Source organism: Mesoplodon bidens (genome assembly GCF_964165515.1).
Source record: "Mesoplodon bidens genome assembly, chromosome: 15".
NCBI classification, from domain to species: domain Eukaryota; kingdom Metazoa; phylum Chordata; class Mammalia; order Artiodactyla; family Ziphiidae; genus Mesoplodon; species Mesoplodon bidens.
Window position 1 is genome coordinate 85,032,052 of NC_138171.1, and position 20,291 is coordinate 85,052,342.

A 20,291-nucleotide genomic window follows, 5' to 3' on the forward strand; every position below is an offset into this window, starting at 1 on the left:
AAGGGAGAGACAGGCCAGTGCCACGCCGAAGTCCCTGCATGGGGACCTTTGTGATGGCGACTTCCCACGGCAGGAAGGTGATGGCCAAGACTGGCCTCGGTCTCCCCCTCTGGAGCGAGGCTCGCACACAGGCACCCCCACTAGCAGACCCCGTGGCGCCCGGCCCCCTCTTCCACCCGACACAGCCCCATGGCCGCACACCAGGCCGCAGAGCCCACGTGCGCTTTGCTGGGCTGTGCGGAGTTCCCCCTCCCTACACCCCAGACCGGCAGTCCTGGTCCCACGACAGTCTGCGAACATCAGGTGCGTCTGGGCGTCAGGTCCGGCCCAGGCTCAGCACTTGGCTGACTCAGTCACTCTCTGGCCCGGAACTGCCTCTGCCTGACAGCAACCTGTCTAGCCAGACCCGCCTGGGGATCGCACTGGGTTTCTTCTCCTCTGCCTGGATCGTGAGCGTCTCAGCTCTGCAGATGGCGTGGTTTGAATGTGGACAGAGTCCATCCGCTCTGGCTTTAAAACTGGGCTGAGGTTCAGGGGGAAGCAGGATGAACGGGGCCAGGGGCTGCTCACCTTGGCCTCCACTCCGGCCCTCCTAGGTCAGGTGGCCGGGAAGGGAAGCCACTAACAATCTTCACCGTGACCTGTGACAGGGGACCCCGGGCCCTGCGCCTCAGGGAATCAACCCCGACTCATGGGGGCTGCAGAGGCACCTCCAGGGACCGAGCACTTGGCCGGGGCAGGGGCTGCGTGCAGTAGACGGATGAGCTCAGAGTGCAGTCTGGGGCTGCCGGGGTGTACGGGTCAGGGCAGCCGCTGACGGGGTCCGGGAGGGGTCCCCACCCCCAGAGCTTGCAGCACATGCTCTGCCCTCATGGTTCCCTACAAGGTGCTCAGGGAAGGATCCGTTTTTGACCCAATTGGAACAAGAGCCCAGATGGAAGCCTCAGGCTTTGTTAGGAGGGGCTGGGTCTGCTCTGCTGCTGTCGGGGCCCCTCGTGGTGTCAGAGCCCCTGGGGATTCTCAGCCAGCACGCCCCCTGAAAGCGCAGAGCCTGCAGGGCAGGCGGGAGCTGGGGCTGTAGGCGCCTCGGGCAGGAGCCCTCCCTCGGGGGTCTCCCCTCCCCTCCCCAGGCCCCAGAGGGTCTCCCCTCCCCTCCCCGGGCCCCGGGGGTCAAGCAGGCTGCGTGGCCCCCTCCTTCCTTTCCGTCTGAATCTGCTCTCCCCCGCCTTCACCCCCCCAACGTTTCAGTGTTTGCTGCGCTCCAGGCAACCATGAAGCCCCGAGCGCCCTGGACACTGGGGTGAGTCAGAGGGTCTCTGCATCACGGACAGCAGGTGCCGAGAGCAGAGCGGGGGGCGTGTCCGGAGCAGAGGGGTCCCGGGTTCTGCCCAGGCCGGGGACAGGGCGGCCAGGCCTTGAGGGGCTGGCCTGGAAGGTGGGCTGAGCGGAAGACTGCGGGGTCTCCCAGGGACTGGGGGGAAGAGCAGGGGTCCCAGGCAGATGCAGCACGGTGTGGGTGGGATGGCGTATGTCCCGGGGGAGCAGCCTGGGAGGTCTGGAAACACAGATGTGCCCCAGGCAGGAGGGCAGCCTTATCCTGAAGGTGGGGCCTGTCCTCCAGTAGTAAGTGTCCTGAAGGCCAGGATATGGGCTCCTTTCAGCTGTAGAACCCCGAGAACACAGAGCTGGGCCTGGAGATTTCACAGGGGCGGGGGTGGGGGTGACTGGCACAGCAGTCCTGCTGAGGAACCCACAGACACATCTCCCAGAAGCAGCTTTGGCCCCTTGGAAAACTCTGCCGTGAGTGCCGTGCTGACAGCTAGAGCAAACACCCAGTCCCCTTCTGGCAGCAGCATCCAGATCTCCCCTGGGGATCTGGGGACCCTTCCTCCCATTCGGTCCATGTGGTCCAGGTAGAGATGACATAATCCCCTGGCTTTGGGACCTCAGGCCATTGGCTGCAGCAGATGGGCATGTAAGGCAGGCTAACGGGGGCCAGTGGACTGCCACTGTAGGCACTGTAGAAAAAGGAAACTCTCTTTCTACTGCCTGAAGCTACAGGGCCACCTTGATGAGGAGCCTGCCCCAGACAGGAGTGAGCTGAGAGGAGAGTGGAACCAAGTGGGGACATGGGACCAGCCTGCTAGGGTGCTGGATCCAGCCATGCCTGAAGCTGAACCCAGGCTCTTCAACTTTTCTGTTATGTGAATTGATAATTGATTCTTTCAGCTGAAGCCTGTTTGGGTTTCTATCTCTTGCAAACTGGAGTCCTTACTAATGTATTATTTTTACCAATTTGAAATGCCTGGACTCAGAAATCAATTTCAATGAGAAATCTCCTAAAGATTACGCTTTCTCTCTGAGGTTAAAAGGATTTAAATATTACATATTTGGACTGAAGGGGACCTGAAGATCATTAACTCTCAACCTCTCATTGCTCTGTAGATGGGCCAGACCGATCCAGTAACCACACAGGGTCTCTTACTGACTGACCAGTCCAGGCGTGTCCTGGACATTTATCCTGCAGTTGCAACAGGCATGTTGGGGGCAGAGTTGGGACAAGGACCCCAGTCTCCTCACTCCTAGCCCGCAGCTCTCCCCTCTGCACCATGGTCCTCAGGGCCAGGGCTCAGAGAGGTGAAGTAACTGGCCCCGCATCACACAGCCGGAAACCGGCCGAGCCGACACTCAGATGCTCAGGGCGGTCTAACTTGGGGAAACCGTGTTGTTTCCAGGCTGTTTTCACACAAGTCTGAGTGTTTCATGCCGACCAGTTTGTGACATGATGAAGCGTCTGGCCAGGTGAGTGGAAATTGGCCCCAGTGAACTTTATTTTCTGCAGGCCTGATTAGCGGCACGGCTCAGCATCGGAACGAAACCACTGTAAGGGCCCTTGGGCTGTGAGAGGTGGAGACTGGGAGGCAAAGGGTAACTGGCAGCCATGCCGGGAGCACTGGCATCCTCCTTTCAGAACGTTCTCTGGCAGCGTAAACACAGACGGCAGAGCAACACGCTGAGGGCTGAGCATCCGCCTCTGTGTCCCGGCCCCTGCTTTCCGTGTTCCTGATGGAGGAACACGGAGGCTGCCGCCCACGCCACGGCGGCAGAGCCAATGGACAACCTCCTTCCATCCCTCTCCGCGACCTCCCCACCCCGGGGAGAGTCAGCATGGGGGCAGGTGTGTGTTGGGAGAGGGGCCCCCGTGGAGGGGGCGGGAGCAGCCAGCGCCCTGCATCAGGGCCAGGCCACACGGGCTCAGCCTCAGCTCAGCACTTGGGAAAAACACCTGGTCCACCCGAGTTCACAGCAGCTCCAGCACAAACCCGAGAGGTGGAAACAACCCAGGTGTCCACTGATGGGCCCACAGGTAAAGAGAATGTGGTGTCTGCCCAGCGTGGACACGCCTACTGCATGAGAAGGAACAGAGTCCGACACCTGCTACAACATGAATGAACCAAGAAAACACGCTGAGAGAAGGCGGGTGCAAAGGACAAATGTGGTGAGTCCCCGCCTAGGAAGTACCCAGACTAGGCAAATTCACAGACAGAAGGTAAATTAGAGGCCGTCCGGGGCGGGGGGGAGGGTAGAGGGAAGGGTCTGCTGACAGGCGAGGGGCTCCTGTTTGGGAAGATGCAGGACCCTAGAGGAGACGGGGGGGGGACAGTGGCCGCACAACAGGTGAATGTGCTTCATGCCCCTGAGCTGGACGCTTGCCAGTGATGAGGTCGGCACGTTTCACGTTAACAGTGCTTTACCACAAAACAAACAAACAACAAACAAGCAAACGCAGAACGAGACCCATGAACTGGGCACACCAACGGTCGCCCACTGGCTGGCTGCGGCCCCAGTGCCAGCCGGGTCTCCCGCCCAGGCTCCAGCTGTGTTCTCTGGACATCTGCCCTGGTCCTGGGCCTGAGGCCCTGTCCGGAGTGCCCGGGCCCCCACAGGCTGGGCCCTTTCCCTGGATTGCAGGCTGGTGGCAGGCAGGTCAGCTCTGCAGGTCGCAGCTGGCCGGCCGTGCGCCCCTCAACCCAGCGGTACGAAGTCCCGCACTGATGCCCAGTGAGGTCCCAGAGCTCCTGCTCTGATGGATGGCACGCGCCACGTCCCCTCCCTGAAGTGTCCCCTCCCTGCCGCGTCCCCCATCTGCCCGCGTAGGCTCTTCTGTGGCCAGGCCCACGTCCTCCTGGAATGCCTGGCCCCTGACCCACCTGCTCCAAGGAACCTCCACCTCCCCCCAAGACAGACTTTTGTGTAGAGGCCAATGCGACCTCCTGGTGGCTCACTTGCTTTATCCGCGCTTACACGAAAATACTGTGGGACTGTTCCAGAAAAACCCTGCTAAGCTAGGCCCTCAGTGCTGATTGGTTTACGACGATAACCTCTCCAAACTGCAAAAGGTCACCTGTGTTCTGTGCACCGGCCGAGTGACCAGAACCCCTCTGTCCTCCGGCAGGCCTGGGTCTCTGTGCTCAGAGGGATTCCAACCATCCTTCACCCTCCCAACTCCGCACCAGCAGATCTGAGCAGAACCCTCAGGCCATCTGCCAAGCTCAGAGGAGACGGCTGTCGGCGAGCGATGGGCGTCAGGGGGAGGGGTCGCCCTGTGGGCCAGAGGGCAGGGGGCACAGCTCGCTGCAGGGCGGTTGGGGGCAGGCGCACCCTGGCTTCCAGAGGACACGACGTCTCCCTGTGGGTTAGCCCCACAGAAGGGATGGTCCTTGAGACAAACTCAGGGGCCACGTCTAACCTAAAAGGGGTACAAACATGGATCCGCGTGGCTTTTCAAGACCTGGGAAGGGCCTGTTACAGATGGTCAGGCTGACTCAGTGCCAGGGCCACTGCCCGGGCCCAGCCAGAGATGGCAGCTGACCAACATGCCCCCTCCACACGCGGAGGTTCCCACACACCTGGGCTCCCACGGAGGCGACATTGCTCCCCTAGAGCAGGTCCTGATAGATCCAGACGCTGAACACCCCTGAATCTCAAGAGCAAGGCTTGGCCGCTGCCCCCGTCGGGACACCCAGCCCTCGGCCTCTTTCCAGCCATGACCGGAAGCCTCCGGCCCTGCCAGCAAAATGACCTTCATCGAGGGGGACGCTGCTGGCACCTGAGCTCCGGGCTTGGGGTGGGCACGCGGGACCTACCGGCCTCGCCGACGAAGACCTCCACGGGTGCGCTGGCCGGGCTCTCGCCGATGACGTTGTAGGCTGTCATGACCACTTCATAGCGCCGGTATTTCTTCAGATCTGCAAGGGCCAGGGGACAGCGGTCAGCTGGCGGGACCCCCTCCCTTTCTTAGAAAACTCCCTCCATGAGCCACGCTGAGGGACCAGTGCCCCTTGAGGAGACGCGGGGGAAGAGCTCTTTCTTGCAGAGAGGTCTGTGAGGGGCCTGCCACTCTCTGTTCCGGCATTAGTGACACTCGTGAGGCAAAGACGCAGCCCATCCTGCATTCAGGGGAAGGCGGCAGCGGGCTCCTCTTCTGTGGGAAAGAAGCTAGGATACAGGGCCTGACCTGGGCTTGCCTTTTGGTCCAGAATCTCTCCGTAAGTGTAGGAACAGACGGAGTGAGACCCTGGCCCAGTAGGGCAGGGAGAACCTTGACCACCTTCTAGGGAGGGCCTGGGGGGTTGGATCTGCCGCACCTCTGCTGAGCTAGCCGCTCGCTGGGAGGCACGATTTGCAGGAACCATGTACCCAGGTTGTCCGGCACGCACCTGGGGCCTCGGGAAAGCCATGCAACGGGGAGAACTTTCCAGAATGTTTTGGCTTAGAGGTCAGCTGCTCTCACCATGTCGGCTAGTACAGAGCTCGTGCCTGGCTATGGGGCCTGGGCGAGGTGTCTGGATTCACATGTCATTTTCTTCCCAGGACACGGCCATTAAAACCTCAAAGGCCTCGGTTTGCCGATATGTGTACATTTCATGGTCAAGGTTCTGTCCACGTGGTCCAGCCGTGCTGCCAGACAAACCACCAGGCTTCGTCTCAACCCTGGGACTCGTGTGGCCCGGGAATCCACGGAGACACACCAGGGTGGACGCTGCTGCGTGGTCGAGGCCGCCCCTCCTGCACTTCATAACCATGACTGGAGGGCCTGGACGAGACCCCAGGAGGGAGCCCTCCTCACTGGGGCCGGGCCTGCACTGGACTCTTCACCTGGCTCCTCGGGGAGGTCACGTCTGGGAGAGCGCCCGGCCCAGGAGGGACTTGGCAGAGAGACAAGGAAACAACCAGGGAGCGATGGGGGCGGGTGGGGGTGAGCAAGCATACGACGGATGGACGAGGTGACGCTTGGGGAGGTGGGACAGCTCTGTGAGCCCCGCCCCGGCTGCCAGGCCGGTCAGCTGGCCCAGGTGGTGGCGGGATGAAAGGGCACGGGCTGGCAGCCGGTGCCTGCACACCTGGGGCCGGGGGAGGGCCGGCTCCCCCTCCCCCATTTATCCTCTTTCTAATCCAGCCACTTCTCTGTGCTGAAGTTAATCGCATCGGGGCCCCTCAGCCTTGCACTCGGTTGCTGAAACCCATCCCCAGCCAGGAGTCCAAGGGGAAGCAGTTTGGTTAGAGAGGAATGGAGGACGGATGGATAAATAACTGGGGTGTGTGCACGCGGGGGACTGTCCCTCAGCCTTGAGAAGGAAGGAGACCCTGACGCTACAGCACGGGTGAAACCGGAAGTGAACCCAGCAGACACAGAGGGACCAACACTGTGCGATCCCACTTCTGTGAGGTGCCCCCTGGAGGAGCCAGGGTCACAGAGATGGAAAGTAGGGGGTGGGGACCAGGGGCTGGGGGAGGGGCCGGGGCGTCTGTGTTTCATGGGGGCGGAGTCTCAGTCTGGGAAGATGAGAAAGTTCTGGAGACTGGAGACGGACGGTGGGGACAGTTGCCCAACAGTGTGAATGTGCTTAATGCCCCTGAACTGGACCCTTAAAAATGGTGAAGATGGCAAATTGTGTGTTACGTGTATTTTACCACAATAAGAAAGGGGCTTAAAAAATATGTCGAAGGAGCCAGAGAGGAGATCCGCCCACTCTGCCTTTCCTCTTGTCCCAAACTCGAAGACCAGCTGCCGGGACCCCGCACTCCCAGCCTCTGCTTCTAGAAGTCTCCTTTCCTGTCTCCCTGGTGGTTCCGGCATATTGCGAAGCAGCGTTTGAGGGGGAATCCCAGAAACGAGAGCCACAAGTACAAGCTGCTTCCACTGGGCCCCCCGAGAGGCCACGCGGCGCTGCCTGGCTGCTCCCAGCCACACGGCCACATGGCCACGCGGCCACACGGCTCCTGCTGAGGGCGGTGCCACTTACGTGTTAGCTCGTATGTCGTTAACGTGGAGCTGCTGTTCACGGTCTGGAAGCTGCTCTGGGCTGTTAGGGGCAAGCAGAGCAAAAAGGCGGTCAGCACGCAGGGAGCAGCTGTCGCGTGACGGGCTGCGGGCGTGGGGCCGGGGCCTGGCCAGGAAGCCTCTCCACCCCCCGCGTGGCGGGGTCCGCTCGCCGGGGCCCCCGCGCTGCCTGGAGAACCTGCCAGGCCCCCCGGCCCACGAGGGGGTGGCGTGTGCTCACCCCTCAGATTAAACGGGTCAAGTTCGCCTCTGGCATGAGGTAGCGTAAGCAGCACAGGGGGAGATGGAGATCGGCATCTCCCGGGCAACGCCTCGTCGGGCTACCTGTGCTCAGGTAGAGCCCCGGGCTGAAGGGGACGAGCAGATGACAAACAGGGGCCGGGAGCACAGACCCCACTGCACCCTCTTATTCCACGGATCAGATTTTGTGACACAGCCCGGGGAGACGCTTGCTGCGGTCTGGACGTCAGCAAGGGACACCCGGGATGACGTTGAGACTGGGGGTCACGACTGAGCCAGTCTTCCTCCTGGCAGGGCCAGGGCCGAGCTGCAGCCCCGAGGCCCCAAAAGGCGGGCTGGGGAGGGAGCATGGGAGCTGCCCATAGCACGTGGGACCCTCGCCGAGACGTGGGGCCCGAGCAGGCCCTGGCAGAGCAGGCCCCGGCTCCCCGGCCAGCCTGCCCCGACCCCGGCGTGCAGGGGTTAAGGCTCAAGTATCTCCTCTGACAGTGTGTGGGACGCCAGGAAGAGAGAGGAGGGGGGAGCGCGGCGGCCCGCCCAGAAGCTCCAGAGCTTCCTCAACGGCTGCTGGAAGGACCGTCAGAGTCCGTGGAGGGGCCTGGCGGGGTGCAGGCGAGGAGACAGATGAGCCGGGACAGAAGCCGGGGCTCCCGGCAGCCGCCCCAGTGCACCCCAAACCTGTTCCACTTGGGGCAGCCCCACGCAGCACACGCCTTGCGCTGGCCGGCTGACCCCTGCCCCACCCGAGCCCCTGCCGCTCTGCTTGCCTACCCGCACTGAGCTGTGCTGGGCCCTGCGTCCCCCGCTTCCCGTCACATCCTCAGTGACATCTTTTTACCCTGACAGTCACCTCAGATGGCTCCTCCTCCGGGCAGCCTCCCCGGTCCCCCACCGGCCGGGGGCCTCTGCTCACGGCACCTCTGGGCCGTGCGCGCCGTCGGTGGGAGGGGGCAGGGCCGCACCTCCTCCAGCCCCCGAGGCCCAGGCCTGGGGGGCGGATGCACCGCGGTCACAGGAACCTCCCTGCTGCCGGGCCCGGGCAGGGGGACGAGAGGGCTCACCTGTGAGCTCGGCCCGCAGAGAGGACAGCGCCTTGAGCGTCTTGGACTCAGTGGCCGAGGCCGCCTCATACTCTAGCTCCCGGTAGTAGATCCTGTATCCCTGCAGGAGGCCGTTCAGGCTCTCATCCCTCGGGGGCTGCAAAGACACCACAGTCAGGGCACCTGGATTCACGTGTGGCCGCCTGGCTAGGAGGGGTGCACCAGTCCACACGGAGGGCCCTCAGCTGTTTGCAAGAAAACAGGCAGGTGTCACACTGATGAGGGAACTCGGGGGGGACAGGGCCTGCCGTGCGGCTGTTTCCCTGGAGCCTGGGGCTTCTGGTGCTGGTGAGTGCAGCATGGGCATCTCATCCACGTCCAGTCCAAACCCCCGAGCCCCAGGGCTGAGGCCAGAGACCGTGGCCCAGGTCACAGACGGGCGAGGAAGCTGGCCGTAGCGGGCCAACCCAGGACCTGAAGGGAACCGGGGATGTGGCCTGGCTCTGCATCGTCCGCCGCTGGCCTCACCCCGTCCCCTCAGTCCCTGTCCCTTCTGTCCACCCAGGCCGTGGCCGTCTCACTGGGAACCTCACTGACCCCTCCGCGTGCCCGGTCACCCCCACTCTGCCCGACTCAGGCGCAGGCTGGAACCCACACCTCCCTCTTTCATGTCAGCGCGTGACGGCGGGGCTCGTCTGACTCTTAAGAACCCGGTGGAAGCCAGGTGACGGGTAGCTCGGTGATGAGGCTCAGCTCGAGGGAGAACGTGAGCCCAGGACCCGTGCAAACCCACTCTGGGCGCAGGGTCTGGTCAGGCGGGGCCCGCCGACTGTCCCTTTCCCTGTGGCTGACAGATCTGTCAGTAGAAGAAAGGTCGTCTCATTCCACACGGAATCCCAGTGAGGCCACGGCACCGACCCCGGTCTTAGGGGCTTCGGGCTCCAGTTTCCCCTCTGGGATCCTCAGCGAGTAAAGGATCAAACCTCCCAAACTGTGACCAGACAGACGGACCAAGGGCATGCCCGTGACCCCTGGCTGGAGGGGTCACGAGGCCTTGCCCGGGGACAGGGACGCTCCCTGGATTCCTGTGACTCTACAAGGCCACTGCCTAAGTGATGCCACTGCGCCTTGGTACACAGCGTCCTGGTGCCTGAATGGAGGCCACAGCTTTGGTAGGAAAGCCCCTCTGTTGTTGGTTGAACTGTGTGCCAAGAGATACGCTGACGTCCTAATCCCCGGTACCTGTGAACGTGAGACCTTGTCTGGAAATAGGGTCTCTGCAGATGTAATCAAGTTAGGAAGAGGCCACACAGTGGTAGGGAGGGCCCTAAGGAAATGACTGGCTTCTTCTGGGAGGGCAATTCCATGTTATTGGTCTAAGTCTTTAAAGCACTTGCCTTTTAATTCAGCAGTTACACGTCTGGAAATCGATGCTACACAAACATTTGCAGGTGTGCTGTCCTGAGTCCTACAAATACAAGCTCGGGACTAACCCCCGCCCCCCCCCCCGAAAAAAAAAACAACGCCTAAACCAATCCTCTCTGGGTCTTTCCAATGACACGAAGACAACAGGACGACCTTCCAGCTGGAAGGGCACTGACAGCAAAATTGCTTGCAAACATAATCGCAGACTTTGGACTCGTGAACACCGTCAGGTATTATAATAGTTAATTCGCACAGGCACCTAAATGTTCAACGTGATGGATCCATGAAGACAAAGCACATTTTAAGAGGCAATATACAATCTAGCCATTATCTGACAAATGCTGAGACTATAAACAGACCCAAAGATGAGGACGTTTGGACATAAGGAGGACGTCACGTGAAGGCAGAGGCGGAAGCTGGAGGGATGCGTCTAGAAGCCAAGGAGCACCGAGGACTGCCGCGGCCACCAGAAGCTGGGGAGAGGCAGGGAGGGTGCCCCCTGTGTCTTCAGAGCTAACCGACACCTTGATCTTGGACTCTGGCCTTCAGAGCTGTGGGAGAGTAGAGCCCTGTTGTGCTCAGGCGCCCAGTTTGCAGTGACCTGTTACGGCAGCCCCGGGACACCCGTGTGCTTTGCTGTCCAAACTCTCACCCTTCAGTCCTAGTCCCTGAACCCAGGCGCCCCCAGGATCTGATGTTCACACGAGTCCGTTCTCTGTGACTTCTTGCTACTCCGTCCCAAACCCAGGAACCAAGCGGACGTGGACAGTGTGGGATCCTCAGCTCCCCAGACTCTCCAGCGGGGCAGCGCAGACAGCAAGTGTGGTTCCCGAGACACGGGGGGGCCCTGCACACACTGGCGCACGTGCCAGAGTCACCACGTTGTCGCCAGCGAGAGCTGCCGCGTGCTCCCTCGAGCCCGGGCGCTGCACTGCGGCTCTGCTGCGGCCCTGACGTCCTCACGGTGCTTCCCGGGTCCTCGGTGACGCCCTCACCTCACGACAAGCACCTCGGCAGGTCACTTTCCCCATCAGACGCAGACACGCGTGCCTTGGAAACTTGAGCGGACTCGCCACGTGGACAATCCCTGCGTGTCCATCTTGTTGGAGGAGCCCAGCAAATCCAATCAAACGACACTCCTCCTGGCTGAGGGGCGACAGACCCCAGCGTGAGCTCAGGGGCAGAGAGCCACCAGGAGGGCCGCGTCGGAGCCGCCAATGGCCCCGAGCATGTCTCCTTGTGGAGCCTGTCCAGGCTCTGCCCACCGGGGGCTGGCAGGGCCGGGCTGCTGGGCACGTGTGGGCCTTGGCTCCAGACCCTCCGCGGGTGCAGAGGGAGCTGTGTCTTGGGGGCAGGACTGTTCTCTGGGAGGGGCTGTTTCCGTTTCCCTCCCAACCTTTCTCAGCCACCACACCCAGCACAGAGGACCTGGGGGCTGGCTCACCTCCAGCCCCTTCCCTTCTGGTTCTGGCTGCCTTAGCAGGACCCTGGGGCCCCCTCTGAACACTGCGGACTGTCAGGCCAGAACCGCGAAACCAGAGCCCAGGGACTGCCAGGTCAGGTGAGTCTCCCCTGCTTTGCTTTTCCCTCACAGGGTTGCCAGATGTGGCCAATGCAAACACTGGGCACCCAGTTGAATTTGAATCTCAGAACCGTCATCGATGTGAAGTTTACGTTAACGGGACACGGGCGGGCTAGCTACAGGCACACCTCGCTTTACTGCCCTTCACAGATACTGTGTTTTTACAGACTGAAGGTCCGTGGCAGCCCTGAGTCAAGCAAGTCTATCAGCGCCCTTTTCCAGCAGTGTCTGCTCACTTCATGTCTCTGTGGCACATTGTGGTAATTCTCACAACAGCTAAAGCTCTTTCATTATTGCTGTATTTGCTAGTGTGATCTTTGGTGTCACTGCTATGACTCACTGCAGGCTCAGATGACGGTTAGCATTTTCTAGCAATAAAGTATTTTTCATTCAATCAAGTACATTGTCTTGTCTTGACATACTGCTATTGCACACTTAACAGACTACAGTATAGTGTAAACATCACTTTTACATGCACTGAGAAACCAAAAAAGGCGTGTGATTCGCTTCACTGCCAGAATCTCTTCATTGTGGTGGTCTGGAACCAGACCCCCGATGTTTCCAAGGTGTGACCGCTGCCGCCCCTTTGCCTGAGTGCTGGCCACTGACACCCACAGGTGGAAATGTCTTTAAAATCCACTCACAGTCACAGAGTTAATGACATGAAAGGCAAGGTGGACCAGCACAGACCTGGTGTCTCCTGGATGGCGTGTGTGGACAGGCGACCAGCAGGGCACACAGGGTCCCTGGGACACACGCCTGTCTGTCCGGCCCCAGTGGCTGAACCACGACCTTGACCACTTTCTACAGCATTGGGCCGTCTGGTCTCTCCCTCAGCCGTTCCCAAAACGAAGCCCAAACCGACAGACAGCGAGGAACGCGGGAAGCTGAGTGCTCTCAGAAAGGGAGGTGAGGACAGGGGTGAAGCCCGGGGGTCTGACTGGGGAGCGGGAGAGAGGCTCGGTTTCTTGTTATGGTTTTTATTTTATTTTATTTTACTAAATTTTGTCCTTTTCTTTCTTACCAATTTTGATGGACAAAACCTCGGTGTTGGAGATGCGGAAGCATCCCTGTGAGAGGGCCCATCACCGGGCGTCCTGGGATGTCCCTCTGCTTTCTCTCCAGCCGGCCCAGCCTTTGGGCTCCTGTCCTGGTTGCTCTCCCACTCTGAGGACTGCAGCGTTTCAGATCCTTCCCTTAATACGGGGCGTTGCTGACGTGTTGTTTGTTTCTTTTTTTCCCAGATTTCTCTCTTTAGAGTTCACAGAGTTGTTTTCAGAATCGCTTTTAGGGTTTTTATGTTGTACCACCCTCCCCTATTTAAAAATTGGTTCCGTGTGGTAAAGGCAGACACCATTCAGCGTTTAACGCTAACTGATGCCAGAGACAGGGTCGGTGCTAATGCATCACAACAGAGACTGAGACGCAAATCGTGTGTGTGTGTTTGTGCGCACGCACAACACACGCACATCTATGCATAAGGATGGAAGGCGGCAATGTGCCCCGTTAACTCTAGTCCTGTTTTCTTATTGGCTACAGTGGAGACAAATTACAATCCTTATTCTGTAGGTCTCCCTTCAAACACAACTCTTATAACATGTGACAGAACATTTATTTCACCCCCTTCTTTAAAAAATGCAACGGATGGAAAAGTTGGAAAAGTCTACGTGTGAGAATAAAAGGAGAGGCATTTCTCCACCCAACACCTAAGCTGTACAGAGAAGGTCCAGGACACGGTGATGCATTCTCCGTGGCCCTTTGCCGACTAAGGCCAAGCAATTCCAGGGCCTCTGACCCTGGGGACCCCAGGTTGCTCACAGATGCGGCCCCTGAGGGAGGGGGGAGGCCTGGACTCCACAAGTCCCCCCGCAGTGGAGACACTAGGCTGAGGCCCACCAGGTGGTCAGCAGAGCTCCTCTGCCGCAGGGGGGACCTGCCTGCACCGCCGAGCCCTGCGCCACTGCCGGGGAGCACAGCGCTCGCCCCAGCCCTGTCTTCTAACGCTGACCCACTCAGCAGGTCGATGACACGTCCTGAGTTATGACACACGAAGTGCCAGAAAGGGAGGGCTCGCCGCAGACTGGAGCATCAGAGAGAAACATACAGGGCACGCAACCGCGGAGCTGGCCCTCGTGGGAGGAGGGGCTTTTATGGGGGAGAAAAGGCAGCCCCACCTAGTGGAGGTGCAGGGATGGGCGGGGCTCAGGCGGCAGTGGTGGGGGGGCGTCACTAGGAGCAACCAGCCAGGGCATCAATCGATCGGCACTGAGCCGGGACAGGCTGGGTCCTGCGCCGTTCCCCGCGTCGGCGGCCCTCCCAGGCCCATCTGGAGCTGAACTCCAGGAGATGGGCCTGAACGGAGAGTCCTCAAGTCCACAGGAGCCCGTTAATCGGGAAGATGCCCGGGTACGAGAGACAAGACCCGGAGTCGGGGGGGCTTTTGCTTCCCCTCTCCTGGGAGGCTGTGCCCCGCATCCAGGCTCACACGAGGCACCGGCTGCGCACCCAGGGAGCCCCGGTCCACCCAGATGACGCCAGTGTCCTGCCTGAGAGTCCCGGGGCATCGTTGCTGCGGAGAAGGTGGGAAGGGAGAGGCGGTGACAATGAGAAATCCCAGGCTTCCTTCTCTGGGGTCTGAGCTGAAGACAGGCAGGTGGGCAGAGCCGTCTCAAGTCCCAGCCCAGCAATGTCACCCTGGTCACCTTCCAGGCCTCTACACAGGCCCAGATTATGGTCATGGCAGCTGCAGGCACCCAGACCCCCGCAGGGAGCCTGCAAAGGTCCAAGCCTGACCCTACAGACACACAGGCCTGAGATGGGGTGACAGTGAGAGAAACTGACTTTCAGGGAGTGGGGAGCTTGAGAGGAATGGGAAGGACCGGATTCAACTCACCCAGAATATCCAACAGGCAGGATGCAGGGAGTTTGTGAAAATAACAACGTCCTCCCTGGGGACCAAATGTGGCTCTGGAACCAGCGGCAAACACCCAGTCCCCAGCCTGTGTCCACACCTACGGGGTTGGGGTGTGGGGGACGGGGGAAGGGGCGGAGGCTGCCGATCCCAGGCTCAAACCCTTCCAGCCGAGGAGGAGAGGATGCTGCAGGGGTGTGAGGAGAGGCCGAGCCCCAAGTCCCGAGGCACACCTGCTGCAGCTGCGGGCAGGTCCACATCTGGCCACAGCAGAAACCACACCCCCCGTGATGCCCTCCCAGCAGGAGCCGTACCAGCCCAGGGAGGAGGGGCAGGTGGTCACACAGCCTGGAGGGCGGCCTCTCTGAAGGCCTCACTCAGTGAGGCTCTCATGACCCACGGCGATGCACAAGGCCCGCCTGCCTGCGCGGGATCCTGAACAGGGTTTAACCACACTTTCTGTTCCTCGAGCTTGGAATAAACCATGTCATTTGTGAGAGGCCTCTATGACTCTGGGTGTCCTGGGAGGTCCCAGTAGGGCAGCTCCATGTGACCCACAGAGAGTTCCAGAAGCAGTGGGCCCAGTTCAAGTCCTGGCTCTGCGATGGCCTTGCAGGGAAGGCTCAGGCTGGTGCACAACCTCCGGGGCTCAACCCTGTACCTGCTACGTGTGGAAGCCGGCCTAGGTGGTCTCTAGGGGGTTTCTGAACGGAAGTCTCCCTTCACACTGCTGACCTTTCTCCCAGCCCTTGGCCCTGACGACCCCGCTCCTGTGGTTTCTGATTTAGCACGTGCCGTGGAGGCCGGGCCTTGCCTGTGTCGCGTTCGTTTCTATCTTCCCACAGCCCCTCTGCCAGGCCTGGGACACAGCAGGCGCTTAGTCAGCGCCTGTGGAGGTGCGCTGGGTGTGCTCATGTCAAGGCGACACCACCTCTGGCTGACTTCATCCTGGATCAGCCATCTGTACGGGCAGACACTTGAAGGGGCTGGGGTCCCCTCTAAAATCATCTTCACTCTGCCTTTTGCACGTCAGAAGTTCTACCAGCAGGTTTTTGGGGGTCCAGAGCAGTTTTTCAGTTTTCAAAGCCCCCGTTAAAATGCAGATGAGCTGGTCAGAGTGCACTGGCCTTGATGGCCCACTCCAGTGGGCCGGAAGGGAACCGAGAGCTGGGGACGGCCGGGAGGATGAGGGCGGGCGTCTTGTAGGCGGCAGGGTTGAGCGGAGGGAAGGGCCCGGGTGGGGAGGGGGCAGGACTCCCACCACGAGCCTCAGTCCTGGCCGAGCACTCGGGGATGGGCTGGAGCCGGTGCAGCGGGCTTTCCCAGACCAGGCAGGTCTGGGGGGACCTGGGCTTGGGGAGGGTCCACATGGAGCGTGAGGCCTCACGGCGAGTATGAGACAGAACTGGAACTCAGCTGCTGCCGTCCTGAGGCCTGAGCCCATGACTTCCCATGACTTCCGTTTCCTGGAGCACAGAACAGGGATTCCCTCTGACGCCTGTGGGGTTAAGTCCCGATGGTTCAGCGGAGCACAGGAGGCCCTGGAGAACCCGGCTCCATCGTGCCTTCCCTTGAAACACAGCACCAAAGCCCGGTAGCCGTCACACCTCCGAGCGTTTGCTCTGGCTGTACGTGATGTTTGCATAGTCGTCTCCCTGCCTTTTACTGGGGGAGTGAGGCAGGCGATAGATGGGCCCCAGGCTGAGCAGCTGGAGTTTGTCCCCTGTGGGGGGACGAGGGCAGAGAGAAGCTGAGCCCTGCCCAGATAAAAGATAAAGAGACCACGTATTTCTCATTCTTGAGGTCAAGGAGACCTGCCCCGACTACACATGTGCAGAAAGGCCCCTCGGAGGTCAAAAGGGACGGGGTGCAACCCCACAGCAGGTGATGTCAACCTACCCATAGGCCTCTTCACCAGAATCCATCTTGGCTAAGAGATGCGTGCGCACACATGGGAGGACTCCGAGATAAACCAAATACGGACTCAGAACCAGGCAGAGCAAGATGACTGGCTGAAGGAAACCCGGAAGAAATGCCCCATATAAGTGATTCAAACTACCATGAGGGCACAGCTCCTTCTCTGAGTCCACCCGTGTGAGTCCATTCACACACATCTTTTTTCCTCCTAATAAACACTTTACTCGTTTCACAACTTTCCATCTCTTTGTGGGAATTCATTTCTATAAAGCCGATGGGCCAGGGCCTTGTCCCTGGCCACTGGTCTAGTGGTCAGGACTCTCACCGTGGCAACCTGACTTCAGTCTCTGGCCGGGGAACTGAAATGCTGCTTCAGGCCGCCGCAGGCCGAGGCCACCTGAGATCAGGAGGACCATTCATCCTGTCACCTCCCACCTCCCTCTGGCCAGACTCAGCTGTTCCCCTCCGCTGGCTTCGCACTAATGCGCATAGAGCTCAATGAACTAAATGGAAGCTCTTCAAGGTCTGGAATCTGTCCTGTTCACCTCAAGGTGCTCAGCACCCCAAGCCGGAGCTGGTCCTCTGCAGACAACAGAGCAAGTGGTGAGGAAAGGGACAAAGGCCAAGAGCTGTCCTGAAGAGGCCCCGCCGTCCTGCCCCCTCTGCCCAGGCAGCCGCAACACTCCTCTTGGGAAGGCGTCCTGGACAGCACTGAGTCCCCCCTCCCCCGAGTCCATCGTGCATGATGTGATCTGTCCCTTAGGACGTTTTCTCTGCTAGAAAACAGCCTCAAAATCCACTGCAGTCACACGAGGGGAAATGCATTTGAGTGACAGACTGTGTGACCCGCTGGAGGTTTCAGAACAGCCAGCTTAAATGTTGTGATCAATTCAGAGATGTGAATGCCCAGTATGAGCTGCACTCAGTGTGCACACAAAGCCACCGCTGTCTAGAATATACATGCAAATCCTTAGATTCCAAACAGCACTGGACCCGTGAAAGGCACAGATTGATCATCCTACTAAGAGGAATCAGATCTGACAGGCAGCCCGTTCAAATGGGTCAACGGCCTTGAAATTACAGGCAGTGTTTTCATTTTTAAACAAATTACAAAAAAAAAAAAAGTTTACAGGTGAAACATTTCATTTGGAATGCAAATCTATATTTAAATGTAGTTCCTTTGTTCTGCTCACTCTGATTTAGTAAATTACTCATAATTTTAATTATACTTCAATTGCCTGGCAGTTGACAGGCATTTATTTCCACAATGCATCATCCTGACCACCTCCTGTTCAGGCTTCCTGGAATTAGTTTGTTCTGCTGGGGTCTGAAGGCGGACAGCTGACAGACACACATGCCAAGCGCCTTTGGTGCGGTTCTCGCCACTTCACAGAGTGTTCTAGCCGCAGCTGAGGGCTTGCAGCCCAGCGGCCAGAGGCGGGATGGCCGGGCTGACAGCCAGCACCTCGTCCACGGCCATGTATGCGGAGGCAGTGAGGTGACATAGCCCTGAGCCGCTGCCTTCACAGAAAAGGAGCTCACCTAGTTACTGGGCAGCCAGACCCCAAGCTGACACACAAAGCACAAACCTGGCAGCATTCAGCACAGCCCGAAGGACCCATCTGCTTTTGGTTGATCATGTTAGTGGAGGGTGGGAAACAGAAGCGCTCGGGACCTTGAATTTCCATTTTGAATGTTTCCTACCTCCCATCAGAGACCCAGATGGAAGTCAGGGCTGTCGAGGTCTAACGGGCCTTGGATCAGAGACCTTGCAGTGACGTCAGAGGTCACCTTTGACCTCCTGTTTTTATGGAGCAGGAAGCTGGAGCCAGAGAGGCCTCTGGGGATCAGAGTCACGCAATGGCAAACTGGGGCCTGCAGACTGAGCCCGGGCCCTGGTCCTCTCCTGGGGCTCCCTGCCCCTTTCCGTCCCGCCCTTTCTTCCTGTGCCAGTGCAGTGCACCCGGCCGAGATAAGCCCCCTCCACTCTCCAAGGCCACATCCAGACCGTTATTTGTGCTTGGTTCCCGCTGATTCTGGATGTGATTCCGGCATTATCTAGACGATTATCATCAACCCAGAGGAAGACTCTCCTGCCCACACAGACCACAGAGGCCACTCCTAGGCAGACCTCAGCTGCCCGTGGCTCGAACCCAGACCACAGCCCTGCCCTCTGTCTGCCCTCCCCACGGCCTGCTGGCTGTAGGCACTGCCCCCGCCCAGGACGGCGGCCCCCATTCTGGACGCAGGAGCTTCCCTTGTTGGCCAGATGCTGTGCCCACGCTCATCACCGCCCTTGGCCCCTGCCCGTCGGTCTGTGCGCCTGCCCGGTCCAGCTCCAGCCCTGCTCCTGAATTAGCCCCCCGCGCCCTGGCTGGATCCCTCGCCCTCCGCTGGGCTCGCCTTGGGCAGGCAGCCTTCCTTGGCGGTTCTGCCCCTCGTTATTTCTGCCCTCAAGGCACCTCAGTGTTAGCGAAAATGATCCAGAAGTGGAAGTAAGGCAAAGAGAGGGCGGCAGGTGCTTTCAGTGTTGTGTTAGAGCGTTGTTAACAGCTCACCGAGGATCATTTGATTATTTACGAGAAGGTTCCTTGGTTTGACTAAACACTTGGAACTAACAAAGATACATGTCACCCTGTTGATGTTTTGTCTGGCTGGAATTAATTTCTGTACAAACGATAACCCGGTAGGACGTGAACCAGTCTTGCCACAGGAGCCTTGCTCTGTCTGCATCCTTCTCCAAAGCTCAGCCCGTCTGTGCTCTGGGCACCCCCCTTGCCGCCCTGCTGGTCCCCTCAGTGCGCTGGGCACGAGTCCGTTATGCATGCCACGACAGTCCCGCACTTCCCGTCTTGGAAGTTACACTCACCATTTCCCCGCACGGTGTGCAAGCCCGACTGGCGTGTCCCCTTTGTCCCACTCCACCCCAATCCGGGGCCCAGCAGGTGCCAGCTGACCACGCGGTCGCATGAACGGTTTTACCATGGGATTCTGGGGCCCTTACCTGCCACTGGATCAGAACAGACGAGGTGGTGTGTGGCGTCACAGAGACAGAGCTCGGAGGCTCCCCTGGAACTGAAATACGAGAAAGAAGAAGGCAAGGATGAGGCGGTTCTGCCTGTGCTCGGCGGCTGCTTGGGCCAGCGCTCTCCCGGTCCCCGTCAGGAGGCAGGGCCAGGCCCAGCCCCCCGAGAGCCGGGGAAAGCTGGCCAGCCAGCATCCAGCCTCCCTCTTCCCTGGGGATGCCCTGCCCCCACCCGCCAGCCTGTGTCCAGGAGAGAAGGAACCTAATCCCGGTCGGGCGATCACAGCTCACGTCCCTGACCTTCCCCCCAGGCGGACCCCCAAGACAGACACGCGAGTCTGGGTCTCTCCACGGGGAGCTGCTCACACCAGAGGAGGTGCCCGGGGAGCCCCTGCGCTTCCCAGATCTCCCCGGGGGCCACCCCTCCCCCCAGAGGAGGAGCATGATTTTTTTGAGGTACTCAGGTCAGAGCGACTTCCGAACAGGACAAGTGATCAAGCCAGGCCACAGTGCCCTTGGCTTTAAACACAGACGTGACTGTCAGGGACGGAGGCTGACCTCCGGGGGCTGGAGGGACGTCGGCCTCGGGCTGGGTCTCGGTGGCAGCTCTGCCCTGCTCCCTGGGGGACAAGGTGACCCCTGCCCACAGCCCTGCCCTGCTCTCTGGAGCGTCTGCCATGCCCAGCAGGCCTTCCTGACACCCCTTCCCCACCTCCGCCCCCGCTGGGCCTGTGCGGCCCTGTCTCAGCAGTCGGACTGGCCTCCTTACGGCTGCCCCACGGTGACATCCTGACACCCGACACACG

At 59.9% G+C, this 20,291-nt stretch overlaps 1 protein-coding gene across 1 annotated transcript in view; it reads right to left on the reverse strand.

The window, feature by feature from the left end:
• Window positions 1-20,291, reverse strand: part of SDK1 (sidekick cell adhesion molecule 1) — a gene marked incomplete at its 5' end in the record, with an annotated part of 840,176 nt that overhangs the window by 56,282 nt on the left and 763,603 nt on the right. The window contains 4 exons of the mRNA XM_081255449.1: window positions 5,148-5,249; window positions 7,308-7,367; window positions 8,647-8,782; window positions 19,465-19,535. Coding sequence (XP_081111575.1) covers window positions 5,148-5,249; window positions 7,308-7,367; window positions 8,647-8,782; window positions 19,465-19,535 — 369 coding nt within the window. The remainder of the gene's footprint in view (window positions 1-5,147; window positions 5,250-7,307; window positions 7,368-8,646; window positions 8,783-19,464; window positions 19,536-20,291) is intronic.